The sequence below is a fragment of the Austrofundulus limnaeus genome, unplaced genomic scaffold (genome assembly GCF_001266775.1).
Source record: "Austrofundulus limnaeus strain Quisiro unplaced genomic scaffold, Austrofundulus_limnaeus-1.0 Scaffold1492, whole genome shotgun sequence".
In the NCBI taxonomy this organism is placed as follows: Eukaryota; Metazoa; Chordata; class Actinopteri; order Cyprinodontiformes; family Rivulidae; genus Austrofundulus; species Austrofundulus limnaeus.
In genome coordinates this window covers 1-16,956 of record NW_013953894.1, presented here as the reverse complement: position 1 = coordinate 16,956, position 16,956 = coordinate 1, and the positions used below count along the sequence as shown (strand labels likewise).

Sequence of the window (16,956 nt, the reverse complement as noted above, 5' to 3'; positions counted from 1 at the left end):
TCTTTTCCTGAATGCATTTTTTCCATCTCCCTGTAATTTCTTCCCGCCCTTGTCTTRCATTCCCAGTCTGTAATCTGCTTCTTTCCTACGCAGTGTCCTCTTCACACTCATGCATTCTGCTTTGGTTGATTACTCTCTGCCCTGACTGCTCTTTAGAATCTTGACACAGGTAAGACTGCAGAAAGAGCCCGTGTCTGATGGTCCCATCCAGCATGCAGCTTTCAGCCGTTGGAGGGTAAACTGTTCCCTCAGGTTCAACCAAACGATGGGAAAGAATGAGTGAGCGATGTAGGGATGGGCATTTGGAGCAAAGACACTATTATATAATATTATTACATTATATTATTTTTAATATTAATTCCCCACCTTCCCCTCTAAGGTTACCACCAGCCTCTCCTTCAAATGTAGGACCAACCTGCATCAATTCAGTGTTCTGACAGACTTAAGTCTCTTACTCAGACAGTGTTAATTAATATAACACAAGTTCAGCACAACAGCTTAATGAGCGCTAATCTTTGCTGCCCCTTTATGATTTAGAACCTTTGGCCAGGATCCCACATTGCTGGGAGTTGAAACTTGTTCATTTTACTCCCCCATGTCCTTCAGCTGATAAACCCACTGAAACAATGGCTGTTTCTCAATTCAAGGGTTGCAACCTACATAGAGAGCAGCCAATGTTGGCCACAATCTACGTGGGCCGTAGGCCGCTCGTGTCAGCTGCATAAATGGTGGTGAAATGAGACMGTCTAGTCTACAGAAGACGTAGACTAGATGGGGCTGCAACCCATGAGTTGAGACAGAACCAAAGGCTTCAGATACAGAGACCTGTGCTGCTGCTAATCTTGATAGTCGGGGATTTCTTCATTTTCAACGGCTCTTTGGGTCATCGTGGGGATGCACGTGTAAACAATCATTCAAATTGGAAGCCCAGATTGTGTGCAGAAAATGTGGATTCACACCGAATGCTTTTGAGCTGCAGGAGCTGAGAGTTTACATGCAAAGTCTATGGTGGACGCGCCTCTAGCGGTCGGGCGTCACGTCACGTCCGTTTTGCGCGGCGCGCAAGGAACGCAGAAYGGGRGGCAGCATTTTCCGTGTATGCATTGCGTCAAAAGCCCGATGGTCGAGTTCAAAAATCTGAACTTTCGKCGCTCAATGCGTCTTGACAACCAATCAGAGAGACTCATTTTTCCACGTGACAGTTTCCTGAATGTTGCCCACTAAACCGAAACAGACGGACAGGAGATCTTTAGATGAAATCGACRGTCTACAGTTGGATTTTCATGCAGGATATATCAGTACTGATGTGGTTCAGCTGCTCGGGACAACAACAACAAAAATGTCTGTCAGCTGGCAGCTTCTGGAGTGGCGAAACTAACCGAACAAATCGCCTCTAAATCATCTGGTGAATTAATTATCTGCTGTGCGCAACGTTTGCATGCTCTTTAGTAAATAATGCAAAGCCATTTTCTTTATTTTATCTTTTATTTCATCCTCTGAGGACAGACCGGAAAAAGATGCACGTCTGCTCTGTGTCCCGGTCTGAACAAAGTGCGTCCAACAGGAGGCGTTGTGCGCTTTTTTTACGGCTCAAAACGCGTTTGGTGTGAACGTAGCATGTGTTCAATGTTTGTTTATTTTTAAACCTAAAGACACCATTTCACTCRGAGCCTGTTTGTGGCTTCAGATATCTAAAACAAAATGGCTACAAATCACATGTTCTTACAGGATGTGTCTCAGTTCAGGGGCTGCGTCCTCCTGAGCGTGCGTTTGTTTGTTGCTTATATCACGCCGCGTCAAGTGTTCCCAATTTGTGGGTTCCTTCTCATGGTACARGTACTTTGGAAATTCATCATAGYCCAAATAATGTGTCTGTAAATGTAAGTTTAGCAACTTAGCTGACGAAATAAATGCAATTACAAATACTGAAACTGGAGAAAAACCCAAGTTATTAATGTTTTTATTTACTGAAGTTATTCCTCCAGTGAAAAGATGTGGTAATATGAGTTCCAATACATTAAGTCTGAAGACGCTTGAAATAAAACAAGTCGATATGGTAACAGAGTAGTGCATGGTCACGCAAACATACGCCATCTGAAAGCTGGACTCTCATTTCACAGTAGTTTTACGCAGCCTACCATCATAGGCTGAGGCCTCCACGGGCCGAGGTCTAGGTAGGCTGCAGCCCCTGAACTGAGACACAGCCACAATACTTATCTGTTAAAACCACAAATATGATGTCATAGTAAACCAGGAAGTAGACTTAAAACAGCCCTACATTCCTGAATCGTAAAACGGTGGATGCTATTTGTTGTTAAGGTCTCTCTTGTAAACGAGTCAATGAGTCACAACAGATTTTCCTGTATAAATAAAGGATTCATTAAAATAAAATAAAAAAACGTGTTTGTACTGCTGGAGTGAGGCACATGTTAGACTTGTTGATTATTTTTTCCCGCTTAAAGTAAAAGTTTATAATCGATAAAATAATTGTATCTGAAATTCAATTAATCAGCCACAAAATATCCAACACGTATTCGGTGACTTTAGTTTCTGCTTTATAATTCTTTCAAAGTAAAGTACAAAGCAAGAAACAGACTCTAGGACACTGGATATGGATGGTAAGTGTTGTGTCTGATTGGAAGTGTACAACTGGGAAACAAGTTGGCATTTCAAACCAAACAAAAACTGTTAAAGCCGTCACATTAACACTTCAAATTCACCCTTTTAATTGATTAGCACTTAAAACCCACTGCCCATCCCTACTCTGTAAAGAATATGATGCATGCTCTAGTTTTGTTTTTTTTTCTTTTTGATCTGCATGTGAGTCACTCAGCATGTGTGGCATGTGCCGTTAAAATAAAAGTTTGTGATGAAACTGTTGTAACGCACTGATAGGTGGAAGCTTCTCTGACAGAACTAGCCACGAAATGATCCTTTCACAATTTTGTAAAGGCTTGGGCTCCAGTCCTTTCTCTTGGCAGTAGTACAACTGAAGCTAAGGTTAGGTCTGAGCCATGTTGGCACCATGATGTGTTGTGACGTAGCTGTGAGTGGTACCCTCTCCTCCACCCCAGATCCTCACCACTTCTGTCCTGTTTAGGGAATCGAGCGGCTGAAAGGAGAGACGGGAAAGTGGGGCAAAACGCCGTGTTGGGAGGCCATGAAGACGGCGTTCGGAGGCCCCTTCTCACCATCATGGTTCAACCCTTTATCAGCACTGAGCTGCAAAAGGGACTCAGTAGACCACATTGCAGTCCCACAGGGGGACATCATTGAGGAGGACGTCATAGAGATCCCACTCTACTAGTTCCACACAGTGAGGAGGGCTTTGTGGTCTTTGTCTCATAAAATATCTGTCTTGCAGGCATAAAGCTTCTTCAGGACTTTTTAAGCAGAATGCCAAAAAGATTAAATTTTTATCCAACAGGTTTTTTTTCATTACTGAAGGAAGTTCTAAACAGTATGTGTGTCTTAAAGTGTTTGCTGATACTGAGCGATGGAAAACCAGGTGTGCCCCGCAGAGAACGTTCTGAACATTAGAGAAACTGAGCTCCATCAGGGAAAAACCACTAAAGTAGACCACCAAGAACCAAACAAGTCAACCAGCCTTCTTTTATAAACTAGTTTTAACAGTATTACAAGTAGAGTACAAGATTCACAAACTCACACAGTTTTTTCAAACGTACACATTTCAAACAGCACAAATATTCTATGCATATAACTCGTCAAATGTGCCTTCAGGACTCACCCGCTGCAGACCAATCCGTCAACTCGAGCACACGCATCATCTTGCCTGTGCACGTGACCAAACTACTGGACACGGATAACATCTCTATATTATTTTAAATGAGAAATTGTATGAGCCTGTTTAATCCCACCAACAGTTTGTTTTATTTATTTACCACACATTTAATAGTTCATGAGACACACCGTGTTGAGCTCCTGGGAAACCCCTCCCACAGCTGTGTACGTTACTGCACGGGGTTTTTTTTTTCCTGCTGGACACTGGAAAAATAAAGATCCCCACTTTGATAACCACTCTTGCCACAAATCTTTCCCGGTTAATGCACCACACTTTTTGTCAGAGGGATTCCTCCATGCAATTTTGCAAAAAAATTTCCATGAGTTTTTGTCTACTTGACGATTTTTATAAATGTCTGCTTGCGGGTACAACAGTCAGATTCTGGAACTGAGTAGTTTAAGGAAAATGTAGCGTCTGAGTGCTTTTAGCAGAAACAAACATGCCCACGAACTTCTGACCAGTCACATAGTATGTTCTCAAAGTTCTCATCGTGGGTTATGATAAGGAGTGGAAGACTAGAAGCTGCAAACAAAATGTCACAATTTTTGTCATGAAACTACGATAATATGAGACAATGTCAGCTGTTTGGCTGGAGTGTGGYTGCTTAACTTCAGAGGATAGATCACAGGGTGGACGTCCCACCCTGCCCACTGCCACTGCTCCTAACACTTTTTTAAATAGTTTATCCAGAATAAGAATAAACTACCCATTTGTGTAGTTTATTTCAGCAGTACAGTTCACGTCAATGTGAGCTTGTGTTTGAACACGGGTTGTGATCTGCTAATCCTGTAAATCTGATACCTCAGATTTTCACCAGCCTCAATTGCAGATTTCTATTGATGAATCTGGAGTGTGAAGAAAGGGTCAACCTTCACATGCACAGCCAAGCTGGGGATTCAACAACTTATAGCTTATTCCCACTTGTGTAATTTGAACTGTGTACGTTTGAAAAATTGTTGAAAACATTTGKGACTGATTTATCTCCGTATTTTTCCAGCTCTCTAAGGATCGACTCACCTCGTGCCTTTTTCTTCTAAAGCAACCTTTTATTGTTTGAATACTCACCTCTTTGGTAGTGACTGACACACGTTACCTGTTTCCTCTTCATGTCTCCATACCTGAGCTTTAAACTGACATATGGGTGCTAGATGTCGGGGGTCCAGAGGGGTAAAGTTAAACAAAGCAGGACTTTTCTTAGCTTGACTTCACAAAATCCTAAACTCTGTTTTTATGGGTTTTAAATGGTTGCAAAGTTCAGCACACAAATAAGCAATAATGGTGCTACAGACTTTTTTTTTTTTCATTAAAACTTTAACTCTGTGTTTGGACATGCATACCCCCCTTCCTGTAGCTCTGCAGGTTCTGTAGTCCAACTTTTCTGTGTGATGTTTACATTGGTGTGTGAGCTCATCTGTAAAACTCTAAAAATTTACATTTTTATCTGTTTTTAAAACACAACATTTTGGGTTTTGATGATCTTTGACATATATGGACAATAACGTTTTTTTTGTCACATATTTTAAAGGTTTGTAAAAAAAATAAAAAGTCAGCTTAAGTGTTTCAAAAATCAGAACCAGGTCAGAGGTTTTTTTCTGCTAAGCCTTATTTTTGTCTTGTTTTATTTGTTTAATTAGCAAATTAAAACTGTATTTGCAAACTAAACCCACACCCACAGTTGTGCGACCAGGTTTTTCAGTTGTTCATGTCTTCAGTGTGTGCTCACTTTAACTGTCTGCACTCGTCAACAACTGAACACCAAATGTTTCTGTTGTGATGCAATAATACTCAAACCATATTAACTGAGATTATGTTTACCTTCATTCACCCACGTAGTGTACCAGCCCTTTAAACTCACTGAGAATACAGTTTGACAATCAGCCATAGTTTCATACAGCAGACACACAGGTGGAGCACGTGTGTCGGTTTATCCTCTCACATAAGTCTTATAATGTGTGTGTAAAGGACACACTGGAGGGGGGTCTGGGGGTCCTCCCCCAGAAAATTTTGGATAAATTAGAAGCTATTTCTTGATTTCTAATGTATTTTAACAGGTTGTTAAAGATACTTTTATCTGCATAAATAAACACCTGATTTAATGACTGGAGACAGATTCTTCATTAAACTAATTGCATCGTACTGTTTTTAAACTCAGTTATGAGTTTATGTGTATAATAACTTTATGTGTGTATAATAGTTCATACTTATCCAAACTAAAAAATTCAGCTTTGATTTTCAGCTATTTTTTGCGCTTTGACGTTAAGCATCAGACTTTAAGAACAGGTTGACCTTCTGACGTAAAGCATGTATTTGTAACAGTTAATTCTCTGACATAACAGGTGTTTCTCTTGTTCAGCATTTGGTTTTCGCAGAGCTGAGAGCAAAGAGTCACACGGGAGAAAAATACGTCATGTAGAAAACATTTCTAGTTTGTTTTCTTCCATTTTACTCGTGTGAACACGTTTTAACATAGCCTGTTAATAAAAGGTTGCCAGATACCTTCCTGGAATATCCAACATAACGTTAGTAAAGTGGCACTGGTGTTCAGTCTGGTTCTGGAAGCACAGACAGATTTATCAGGCCAAGAGAAAGGTTGTTGTATTATAAAGTTTTAATTTGTCCAAAATGTTAGATTTAGGTTGTTTTCAGGGACAGAAAGCGACTGCAATAAGATGTTAATTTTCAGTGCCTAAAGTTTTTTTTTGTTTTGTTTTGTTTAATTTACAGCGGGTAAAATAAGTATTGAACACGTCAACATTTTTCTCAGTAAATATATTACTAGAGGTGCTAATGACATGAAATTTTCACCAGATGTCGGTAACAACCCAAGTGATCCATACATACAAAGAAATCAAACCATAAATMTCCAGAAATGAAGTTATTTGTAATAATGTGGAATGGCACAGGGAAAAAGTATTGAACACACTTACTGAAATTTATCTAATACTTTGTACAAAAGCCTTTGTTGTCAATGACAGCTTCAAGACGCCTCCTGTATGGAGAAACTAGTGGCATGCATTGCTCAGGTGTGATTTTGGCCCATTCTTCCACACAYACAGTCTTCAAATCTTGAAGGTTTCGTGGACCTCTTCTATGAACTCTGATCTTTAGTTCTTTCCATAGATTTTCTGTTGGATTCAGGTCAGGTGATTGGCTGGGCCATTCCAGCAGCTTTAGTTTCTTTCTCTGAAACCAACTGAGAGTTTCCTTGGCTTTGTGTTTGGGCTCATTGTCTTGCTGAAATGTCCAGCCACGTTTCATCTTCATCATCCTGGTAGATGGAAGCAGATTTTTATCAAGAATGTCTCTGTACATTTTTCCATTCATCCTTCCTTCAATTATTTGACATTTGCCAGTACCATATGCTGAAAAACAGCCCCACACCATGATGTTCCCACCTCCAAACTTCACTGTTGGTATGGTGTTTTTGGGCTGATGTGCAGTGCCATTTGACCTCCAAACATGATGTGTATTCTGGCATCCAAACAGTTCAATGTTGGTCTCATCTGACCAGACTATATTCTCCCAGTATTACACAGGCTTGTCTAAATGTTGTGCAGCAAACTTTAAAGGAGCTTCAACATGCTGTTTCTTCAGCAGTGGAGTCTTGCGTGGTGAGCGTGCYTACAGGCCATGGTGGTTCAGTGCATTACTTATTGTTTTCTTTGAAACAATCGTACCTGCTAATTCCAGGTCTTTCTGAAGCTCTCCACAAGTGGTCCTTGGCTCTTGGACAACTCTTCTGATAATTCTTTTCACTCCTCTGTCAGAAARCTTGTGAGGAGCACCTGGTCGTGGTCGGTTTATGGTGAAATAATGTTCTTTCCACTTCTGAATTATGGCCCCAACAGTGCTCACTGGAACCTTCAGAAGTTTAGACATTCTTCTGTAACCGATGCCATCATTATGCTTTGCAACAATAAGGTTGTGAAGGTCTTGAGAGAGCTCTTTACTTTTACCCATCATCAGATGGTTCTTGTGTGATACCTGGRCATCATTTGGGACTGAACCAGCTGATATTAACTTGCACTGACAAGGGGCAGYCTTGCTTTCTAATTACTGAGAGAGTTCAGCTGGTGTCTTGGCTTTCCATGCCTTTTTACACCTCCCTTTCTTCATGTGTTCCTTTTTCCCTGTGCCATTCCACATTATTACAAATAACTTCATTTCTGGACATTTATGGTTGATTTCTTTGTATGAATGGATCACTTGGGTTGTTACCGACATCTGGTGAAAATTTCATGTCAATAGCACCTCTAGTAATATATTTACTGAGAAAAATGACGTGTTCAATACTTATTTTACCCYCTGTAATTTAATTTTATTTAATTCAATTTTATTTTATTGATATAAAAGACCAGATTGAGATCACCCAAGGGCCACTTCTGGCCCTCGGGCTGTATGTTGCCCATGTGTCGTGTAACGGCAGCCGGTTCGGATGTTATCAGTCCATTAAATGGACGTTATTAGCGGTTATCAGTCCCATAGAATGGCTTCAGACTGTCCCGACAGTGCCCCCTAGTGGGTTACCAGTGCCATACGTTGAAATGCAACAATCTGCTACCGCCGGAGTCCAGTCTACTTTATCGTAGCCCATGTCATTTTCTCTAAAATTAACCTTAGTGGCTTTATACCTCATATTAACCAGCTGACAGTCTGAAGCCARTCTATGGGACCGATAACGGCTAATAACGTCCATTTAATAGATGATAACATCCGAAGCAGGTGGTAACTATTAGTAATGAAAAACTCAAAAACAAAGATCCTGACAGATTAAAGCTTAAACTCGAGGCTTGGTGTAAGTGAACATCATAATGACTCATGACCATCTAGAATTCAACAAACCTGCTCTGTTCGAGCAACTAAAAATAAAAACCCTTTAAAAAGGCAACAGAGGAAAAAGTTTAATTTTCCAAATCTGAAAAATACTAAAAATCAGTTTCATATTTTCTGACACCGTAGAAAGGTGTTCTCTGAAGAGCTTTAAGTTTCTTCAGGTATAGAGAGGAGTATTTGTGCTCTTATAGCAGCTCATTCTGGAACCATAACGACTTGGACCGTTCTCTCTGTGTGGGGACGGTAGGACCACAGCAGGTGACAAGATTCAACGCTCTGATAACAAAGATCCGTCAGTTCAGCCTGAAAACCTGCTTCTACAAATAAATAATAATAATAATAATAATAAAAAAAATCTTCCTGTTGGGTGTCAGAGGCCACTGTTCTGACTGTGGGACTCAAACACGACCCACTTTGTAAACAGTCACTCCTGATGAGGTCTTTCAAGGAGGCATCACTTGTCCTTCTGTCCTCCCTCCTGTGTGGGACTCTGAGGCGTTGAAGCATGAAGCACCAGCAGRCCACACAGAGTCAGAGACATGCCCGTCCACCACAGAGAACTGTGGGTCTCCCCAAACATGAACCTCCCCAGGATGCCCTGAACACACCAGAGGAAAAAAAAAGACACAGGGTGTTTTCATACGAATGTGTGAATGCTTGGTTAAAGACGTGTCTCAGGCTCTTACAGAGGAGATGAAGTTGGAGGCGGTGGTGGTGACCGTGGCCCTGGCTGAGGAGGAGCAGTGACGGAGAGCCTTGGAGAACAGGGTCCACATGACAGCGTTACAGGAGAACAGCAGGCCCGCACACAGCAGCCTCAGGGGGACATGGAGCTAAGACCAGGACAGCAGGGGTGAGACAACCTCTGCATGACTTTTAAGATTATCTGGATGTAAAGTGTGACCAGCTTCAGATAAAACCCTCAGAATGTGAATGTTTACAGTAYTAAAACACCTGAAGCTTCACACTGAACGTTTATTTTTACTTTTATATAACTTTGTTTTATTCAAAAGGGGGGAAAGTCAGAGCTTAATGCAGTCCTTTCATTGTATATAATAATTTAGTATTGCCACTTTTTTTTATTTACCAGACTGACAAATGTTTGTCTTATATGGAAACCAATTTATGCCACTGATGAGAAAAAAATAAAAAAAACTTCTTTCTCATGATTATGAGATAGCTAAATCAGTATCTCATAATTATGAGATAGTATCTCATTATAAGATAATTAATTATGAGATACAAGTTTTTTGTGTCCATCAGAGTGACAGAAATGGCTTTCCACAGTCTAAACTGACTGCTTCAATCAGAGGTTTTATATTTTGAAGATTTTAGCCCATGTAGTTATTTGAATCCTGAAACATATCTGTAAATTGTAAAAAATAAATAAAATAAAATAAAAACAAATAAGATTTTATTTGCCAAAAACCAACCATGGCTCATTTTCTTACAATAAAACTGGATTAAAACTGGCAGATGTTTATAATAAAAGAGAGAAAAATTTTGAATGTTTAGGAAAAATATTTAAAAGTTAAACTTAGACATTCCTTTGCTATCTTGTGCATACAAATGTGTATTTTAGTGTTAATAGTGTTTAATTCCAAGAACTGAAGCCGCAGAAACAGCGATTCTCAAACAGGCTGTGCGCGCTCCCGCTGCGCCTTTAGGCAGAGCGTCACTTTTTTTGGCACAACACCTGTTCTACTAAAACAACCCGGAAAAGCCTTCACACTCTAGAAAAGCTACTCTGTATGGATTCACGATCAAACAAGGGGAACACACCGGCTCTTTGTTTAAATCTGACATATTTAAAACCAAAGTAAACACGACTCACCCAGTCACAGACTGTGGATCCGTCTCGTGCTTCATCCCACCGGCTCAGTCCGGACTCACACATGTCCCTCAGGTAGTCGGCACCGACGGTCAGCTTAGCAGACAGAGAGGCGGCGGCAGCCAGGAACCCCGCTAACAGCGCGTAAACCGACCCAGAAACCATCTCAGAAACGACTACACACGATTTGTTGCCCGGCTGACAAAGCCGGGTGGGCGGAGTTTGCGTTGCTTCCCTCAGATCCAGGCTCTGTTAAGCAGCAGGTGATTTTTAGTCATTTTTATATCTATATTACAGATTTACTATTATGACACAATAAATGCCCACCGCTCTCATGTGTCATTTGAGTTAACACCGCCCCCGTCAGCAAAAACTTTATATCACTTCTATCCGGCTAAATGAAAAGGAGTGCATCCAGTTCAAGGATGTAGACAAGCGATGTATTTCAAAATAAAAGCATGCTTTAAGATTTTGGTCAACAATTGTTTGTTTTATTTAATAAGAGCATAAAACTTAAAACATGTTTCAGGATTTTATAGTTATAGAGTATCACTCATTTTTAATATCTTAGAAAAAGCACATTTTATTCCCTCCTGAAGCTACACTGTTTTATTTTGAAGGTATTAAAACCAGTTTCCGGTTAGTTTTGATTTTACACCAATCATAGGTGGTCCTGTGGTCACGTGACGCTTCTCGGCGCGTCTCATTGCTGTGTTTTGGTGCGCTACTCGGGAAGTGGCATTTAGCTCGTTAGCTGCTTGTTTGTTGTGATTTTTTTAAATGATGAATAAAAACAAAGCGAGCGGCGTGGCGTGGGTGAAACCGGCAGAGCCGTCCTTTCTGAAGAAGTTTAAAAGTGATGTTGGATATAAGGAAGGGCCCAGTGTGGACACAAAGGTAACGTTTCGTTGCGGTTGGATTCGCAGGGCTAGGACGTGTAAACGTTTTAGCGAACAAATTTAATTCTTGACTTAAATTAACCTCTTAAAACATTGTTTGACTTGATGRGCTGTAGCTGTTTGTTCCCTTTAAATAATCTCAAGGGTTGATTGAAGCCTTGTTGGCTCCTTTAATGTCAAACAGGACTAGAATACAATAAATTTGTTCATATTTTAGTGTAAAACAAACAAATCATTTCTTTTGACATTTTATCCTTTACTAAAAACATGCAGATATGCATCAGARAGATGCTTTTATTTAAAACCCTTTATTGATAAAGCACAGTTTTTATGAGCTTTAAACAAATGAACATATTTTTCTGCCTTTGTTTCTCATCAGTTTTACACATTTCTGTTTGTAACCTTTGAGTCACAGACTGAAGCAACAAAATGTAAATGCTTCTGTATAATCATTTACAGCAAATTTACATGTTTTAATGATGGAGCTTCGTGTTTTACTTATTCTTCTATTAGTGTAGAATAATCTAGTCCTGGTTTGAAGAGTCCAGGTGTTGTGGTTTTTGAGCTGGACCAGGTCTAGTGTGGTCCAATTGCCTATAAAATGATAAAAAAACAAACTTTATTGATGTTTCACAAATCATACAAAGGTTTCCCAAAGCTCAAACTTAGTGTTTATTATTCTTCTATTAGTGTAGAATAATCTAGTCCTTGTTTGAAGAGTGCAGGTGTTGTGGTTTTTGAGCTGGACCAGGTCTAATGTGGTCCAGTTGCCTATAAAATGATGAAAAACAAACTTTATTGATTTTTCACAAATCAGACAAAGCTGAAACTTAGTTTTTATTATTCTTCTATTAGTGTAGAATAATCTAGTCCTGGTTTGAAGAGTGTAGATGTTGTAGTTTTTGAGCCAGAGCAGGTTAAACACACGCAAGGGAGTGAAAAATTAGTTGTAATATCCCTTTAGTCATTTCCCGAATCGGAAGCTAACTTCAGCTTCGTGTTTTGATGTCCAAACGAGTGGCTCAAAAAATAAACTTTGAGTGTAAAAAAAGTGTGGATATTGAAGTCAAGGGTACCAGTTTTAATTTAAAAGTGGAGAAACTCTGTAAAATCAGTTTTCTTTGATGTTTCAGTGTCTGAGTGTATCTGTCATCCTTTCAATGGCTGATCAAGCCCATTTTAAAACAAGGCCTGACCTCCCCTCTGCTCATTAAAACTTTTTAAATCACCGTATCAAAGGTCTGTATGTCTCTCAGCGCCAGGTGATGCCGGCTCTGGATGACGACAGCGGCAGCGATCGAGAGGACGAGTTACCTCAAGTCGTGGTTTTGAAAAGTGGGGACCTGACTGCAGAGGAGGCGAAGAAGGTCAAAGATGGGAAAAGTGCTGGAGGTGATGCAGAGAAAGGTCAGACTGATTTAAATCAAGTTATTGCAGAAAAGCTAAAGAGAAAAAAAGACGGCGGGGTCTGTTTTTCTCTCTGAGGTGAAAAGTTTTTATTTGCTTTCACAGACGGCGAAGCTCCTCCTGACGGCAAAATCCTTTTCAAGAAGCCCGCCAAGAGATCCTCCTCAAACCAGTTCCAGGGGATCACCGTCAGCTCCAGCAAAAAGAAGAAGAGTGATGAGAAGATGGAGAAGAAGGAGACGTCTGGAGTTAAAATAAAAAACCAAAGCCTCCTGTCGTTTGGAGGGGATGAGGACGACGAGGACTAAACGGTGAAACGCGAGACTGCCAAGGACAAAAACCACATGTGGATTTACAGAAACCTGCTTAAAGATTTCAAACTACCAGCTGTTCTTCAGCTTGTTTGGTATTTTAAAGATGATCTCATTTAAAAGACTGCACATACGTCCTATTGTTTTTGTTGTAAACATGAACTCCTAACTATAAATCAGTTTTATCAACTGTCCCTCACTGAATGCTTTTATTTCAATATCTGGTAGCTTTACAGAAAACAGCCTGGAGAGAGTTAAGGGCCTTGCTCAAGGGCCCCCCATAGGAGGGTGATTCGCCTACCCAATTATTTGGTAATCCACGGTTTGGAAGCTGCAACCTCCTGTTAACAGCCCCGGCTTTTATTTTATTTTATTTTTTTACCTCTGTGGCACCAAAACCCAGCAAACAACCAACCCAGTCACAGAGTGAAGCCAGTCAAGATGATGAAGAGGATGAGAACTACTGACTCAGCAACCAGTTCAAAGGTAATCCAATCAGATAATGGTTTGGAGAAAATCTTGAAAATGGGTTTAAAACCAAAAACATCCTGAAAAAGGATTAGATCACAACCCTGGAGCCTCAGATCAACAGAAAAGTGTGCATTGGTCCGTTTATCAGCCTGTTWTAGCATTTGATAAAACAATTAAAAGCTGTAAGATAATTGATCAGAAGCAGTTCGTGGACTGGTTTTCTGATGTAGGGTTTAAAAACAAACCAAACTCAAGTTATTTTATTTTAACCTCTTTATTCTAAAAGGCATGTTTCATTCTCACCAGCATCCAGATCATTACAATTGATGGAAGAACCGCTTTCAGAAAAACCAAACCCAAGTAAAACACTTGCATTATGTGACTTCATGTAATAAATACACCCACAGCTCTGGAAAAAAATAATCTGACTTCCAGGTTTATTTTAAGGCCAACGCAGTCCTCTAGTGCTGGGTTCTGTACAGCGTTCTGACTCGAGTTGTTTTCAGAACCGTTAGAAAAAGAAAAACTCAGAGATAAAAGAAAGCTTCAGTTAAAACCAAACCAAAAATGAAATTAGCAGTAATGTGAGGTTTCTGTGACGGCTGCTGTCATGGTTTAAAATGYGTTTTTCATCAGATAGGCAGAAAAGACAAGACTTTTATTTCCATAAACCCACAGTAACAAAACAAACACAAGATGTGTCAACTTAAAACATTCTCAGATAATCCTGAGTGAACCTGCAGTTTGGAAAAACYCCTTTAAATCACTGCTGCTTTTAACTCTAGGTGATAAAAAAGAAAAACAGATTGTTCGTTCTTATACAGCAGGTTACACAAATACTCATCCCCCGCAGTGATTTATTTTGCTTTACAGACTGAAAGTAAACTGAATTTTATAGATTAATGAATTGGAGGGGGAAAAAAAGCATTCTCCTTTAAACATGATCCACCTGAGAGAAATTGGAGGCTCAAATGATACACAGCTGTGTGTAGTTAGGACCACCACCAAGCAGGAGACCTCATGAAGACCTGAACAGACTTGATGCTGAATTATTGAAGTTTGAAAGTTTCATTAATCTGAAGTATTCTGGTAGAAGGAGGGATAAATATTTGGGTAAACCACAGTCTGTCACTGAGCTCCAATCAGAAGTGAACATCTGGAAAGTGAGTGTTGACACCTGGTGTGACTGCAGTCATGAGGGGTCAAACATCAGCTGATCAAACAGGTTGTAAACAAACAAACAACCTGAAAGCTAAATACTGTAAATAACAGTCTGCTCTCCTGTAATAAACTCTTACTGTAAATGTAAAAACAGCAGGGAGTTGAGAACCAAAGCACTTTTCTGTAAGCTGGGATGGGAACAGCTTTATTTGGACCAATCAGGAGGTTTGTTTACAACAGGTCGGATGTTTCCTGTCAGACTGAGCTCAGCTTCATGAGTAAAAACTACTCGTCTCTTCTCGTCCCAGCAACACAAATTAAACAAACTAACAAAAAGAGGTCAAAGTCTGTAAGGTCAAAACTGGTGTGGTGGGGGCTCGGGGTGGGGACGAGCTGACACCCCCTGATCTTCAGCTCAGGACGGTACAGTTTCCAAGTCGCACCTGAAGGTGGCGCTCAGAACACCATTCATGTCGGTCGCTGGGATTTTCCTGCTGCGTGTTTTTGCTGAAAGTTTTGTGTCGGATCTTTTCTCTCCCTCCTGTCCACAGTCTGCCTCTGTTGTGGTGGTGGGTGGGGGGTGGGGGGCCCTATAAGGACTTCTTGGCCACTTTCTTGCCCTTCTTGATGGACAGCTTGTTCTTGATGTGACCACGCTTCCTCTTGGCCATCTGCAGACAGAAAATCATTGGTTTTAAAGGCATCACAATGTTTCTCCTACCATTGTACAGGAGGGCAGCCCACCCCCACCACAGCACTGACCACCCCCATCCTCCCTCCCACTGTACGTCATGCAGAGAGAAACATATGAACAGCAGGTCATTTAATTTTTGTTTTAAAAAAAGCTGCTTGAAACAACAAAGAGAAGCTTTTAATCCTGACGGAGTTGACAGCAGTTTAATGAGAACAGGTTGTCGTTGTGCTGCTTTCAACAGATAGTTTTTTTTAATGGGTGAAAGAATAAAGTTATGGTTGTTTGTGGTTTATTATAAACTTAAAGTGTGTCTGTATTTCATTAAGTACATGAATATACTGGATTATTTCAGACATTTTTAAAACCAACAAATATATTTTTGTGTTAAATTTCAAATTATCTTAAGATTTTCAGACTCTTATTTTGACATTCCTCTGAGAATATTTTTGAATATGATCAAATATATTTAAAATATATTCTTATATCAGTGACTGTCTGGTGTTTTCTTAATAATTTATCCAGGATCAACAGAATCAGCTCGGACACAGACTCTTCAGAGTTAGTCCTAGACTTTACTTTAAGTCAGACTGATGTTTAATATATAAATTTTAAGCCCAGCGTTGCGAAATCTTTCTTTTACATTAAAGTTAATTCTTCACAGCATTAAGAGGATTAAAATAAATATGATAAATACAGACCAGATCTTTGATTTTACATTTTGCCATGCAAGAAGAAACTTTGAATCAGGAAGAAAGCAGTGACGTAACTTCAGCGCTCTCGAAGCTTCGGACAGCATCGATCACATGACTTTTACCAAATTAATCAAGCTCCGACACAGTGCTTCTGAAACTGTGAGTTGGGTTGATACAGACGAAGAGCTTCAGCTTCAAACTGACCATCACTACAGATTCATCTTTCTGTTTTCCTCAAACCAAAAGTTTACCACCAGTCAAGACAACTTTTTGAGAAACCCCAAAACACACACTGCAGATATCAGCGTACCTTTTTGGAGGTGTACTTCTGCCTGGCGGTGTCGGTGCTGCGCAGCTTGTGCTCCACACGGTCCCTGTTCTCCAGTTTTTTGACCTTATAAATCCTGACCAGCCAGTGCTCAGAAGTGAAGGCTTCTTCCAGGTGCCTTAGCTTGATGTCCTTGTTGCCGATCTCGGCGTTACGCGTCCTGTCAAAGCCCGGAGGCGTCCGGAAGTCCAGCTGTTGGCAGAAAGAAAACACCGGTCTGTAGTCTCTTTGTTTAATGATCCAATCTCTAATATTTTCCAGAGTAAACACACAGCTGTACCTGCATCTCTCCAAAGCGAAAATAGGACATTTTATACATGAGGCAGTTGAGCAGGGTGGGAGAACCAGCTTTGTCCACTCTGAACTCTCCCTGTGGGGTGAAGTAGTCACTCTCCTGGAGAGAGAAGGAAGCAGAAGATCAAACTGTGGCACAGCACAAACTTTACTAGAGTGTGTGTGTGTGTGTGTGTGTGTGTGTGTGTGTGTGTGTGTGTGTGTGTGTGTGTGTGTGTGTGTGTGTGTGTGTG

At 40.4% G+C, this 16,956-nt stretch overlaps 4 protein-coding genes across 5 annotated transcripts; 2 read left to right on the top strand and 2 right to left on the bottom strand.

Annotated features, from left to right (window-relative positions):
* Positions 1–3,100: 3,100 nt before the first annotated feature.
* On the top strand, positions 3,101–5,085 carry LOC106535570 (zinc finger DHHC-type palmitoyltransferase 3; the record flags this gene model as incomplete). Its single annotated transcript, XM_014032610.1, is given in 1 exon segment — positions 3,101–5,085. A coding segment is annotated over 1 exon segment (207 nt), but the record flags the coding sequence as incomplete, so codon positions are not given.
* Positions 5,086–8,677: 3,592 nt separating this feature from the next.
* LOC106535572 (transmembrane protein 42) lies at positions 8,678–10,825 on the bottom strand. Of its 2 annotated transcripts, none has more exons than XM_014032613.1 (4): positions 10,794–10,825; positions 10,470–10,715; positions 9,322–9,468; positions 8,678–9,233 (listed from the first exon to the last, which is right to left on the bottom strand). In XM_014032613.1, exons 1-4 carry the CDS (start codon positions 10,800–10,802, stop codon positions 9,090–9,092), a joined length of 546 nt encoding a protein of 181 aa, XP_013888067.1. In that variant the 5' UTR covers positions 10,803–10,825; the 3' UTR covers positions 8,678–9,089. The 2 variants fall into 2 exon arrangements, with proteins under 2 accessions (XP_013888067.1, XP_013888068.1); XM_014032614.1 differs by having other exon boundaries at positions 9,322–9,390.
* A 343-nt stretch (positions 10,826–11,168) lies between these two features.
* Positions 11,169–13,279, top strand: kiaa1143 (KIAA1143 ortholog). The gene is made up of 3 exons (XM_014032604.1): positions 11,169–11,363; positions 12,622–12,772; positions 12,878–13,279. Exons 1-3 carry the CDS (start codon positions 11,247–11,249, stop codon positions 13,078–13,080), a joined length of 471 nt encoding a protein of 156 aa, XP_013888058.1. The 5' UTR covers positions 11,169–11,246; the 3' UTR covers positions 13,081–13,279.
* Positions 13,280–13,809: 530 nt separating this feature from the next.
* On the bottom strand, positions 13,810–16,823 carry LOC106535563 (dolichyl-diphosphooligosaccharide--protein glycosyltransferase subunit STT3B; the record flags this gene model as incomplete). The annotated part of the gene is given in 3 exon segments (XM_014032603.1): positions 13,810–15,386; positions 16,412–16,621; positions 16,710–16,823. Coding segments are annotated over 3 exon segments (405 nt in total), but the record flags the coding sequence as incomplete, so codon positions are not given.
* Positions 16,824–16,956: the final 133 nt, after the last annotated feature.

Coding starts and splice junctions, on each gene's coding strand:
- kiaa1143 (XM_014032604.1), top strand. CDS start 11,247: ATGATGAATAAAAACAAAGCGAGCGGCGTGGCGTGGGTGAAACCGGCA. Junction 11,364..12,621: donor GGCCCAGTGTGGACACAAAG/GTAACGTTTCGT, acceptor TATGTCTCTCAG/CGCCAGGTGATGCCGGCTCT. Junction 12,773..12,877: donor TGGAGGTGATGCAGAGAAAG/GTCAGACTGATT, acceptor TTGCTTTCACAG/ACGGCGAAGCTCCTCCTGAC.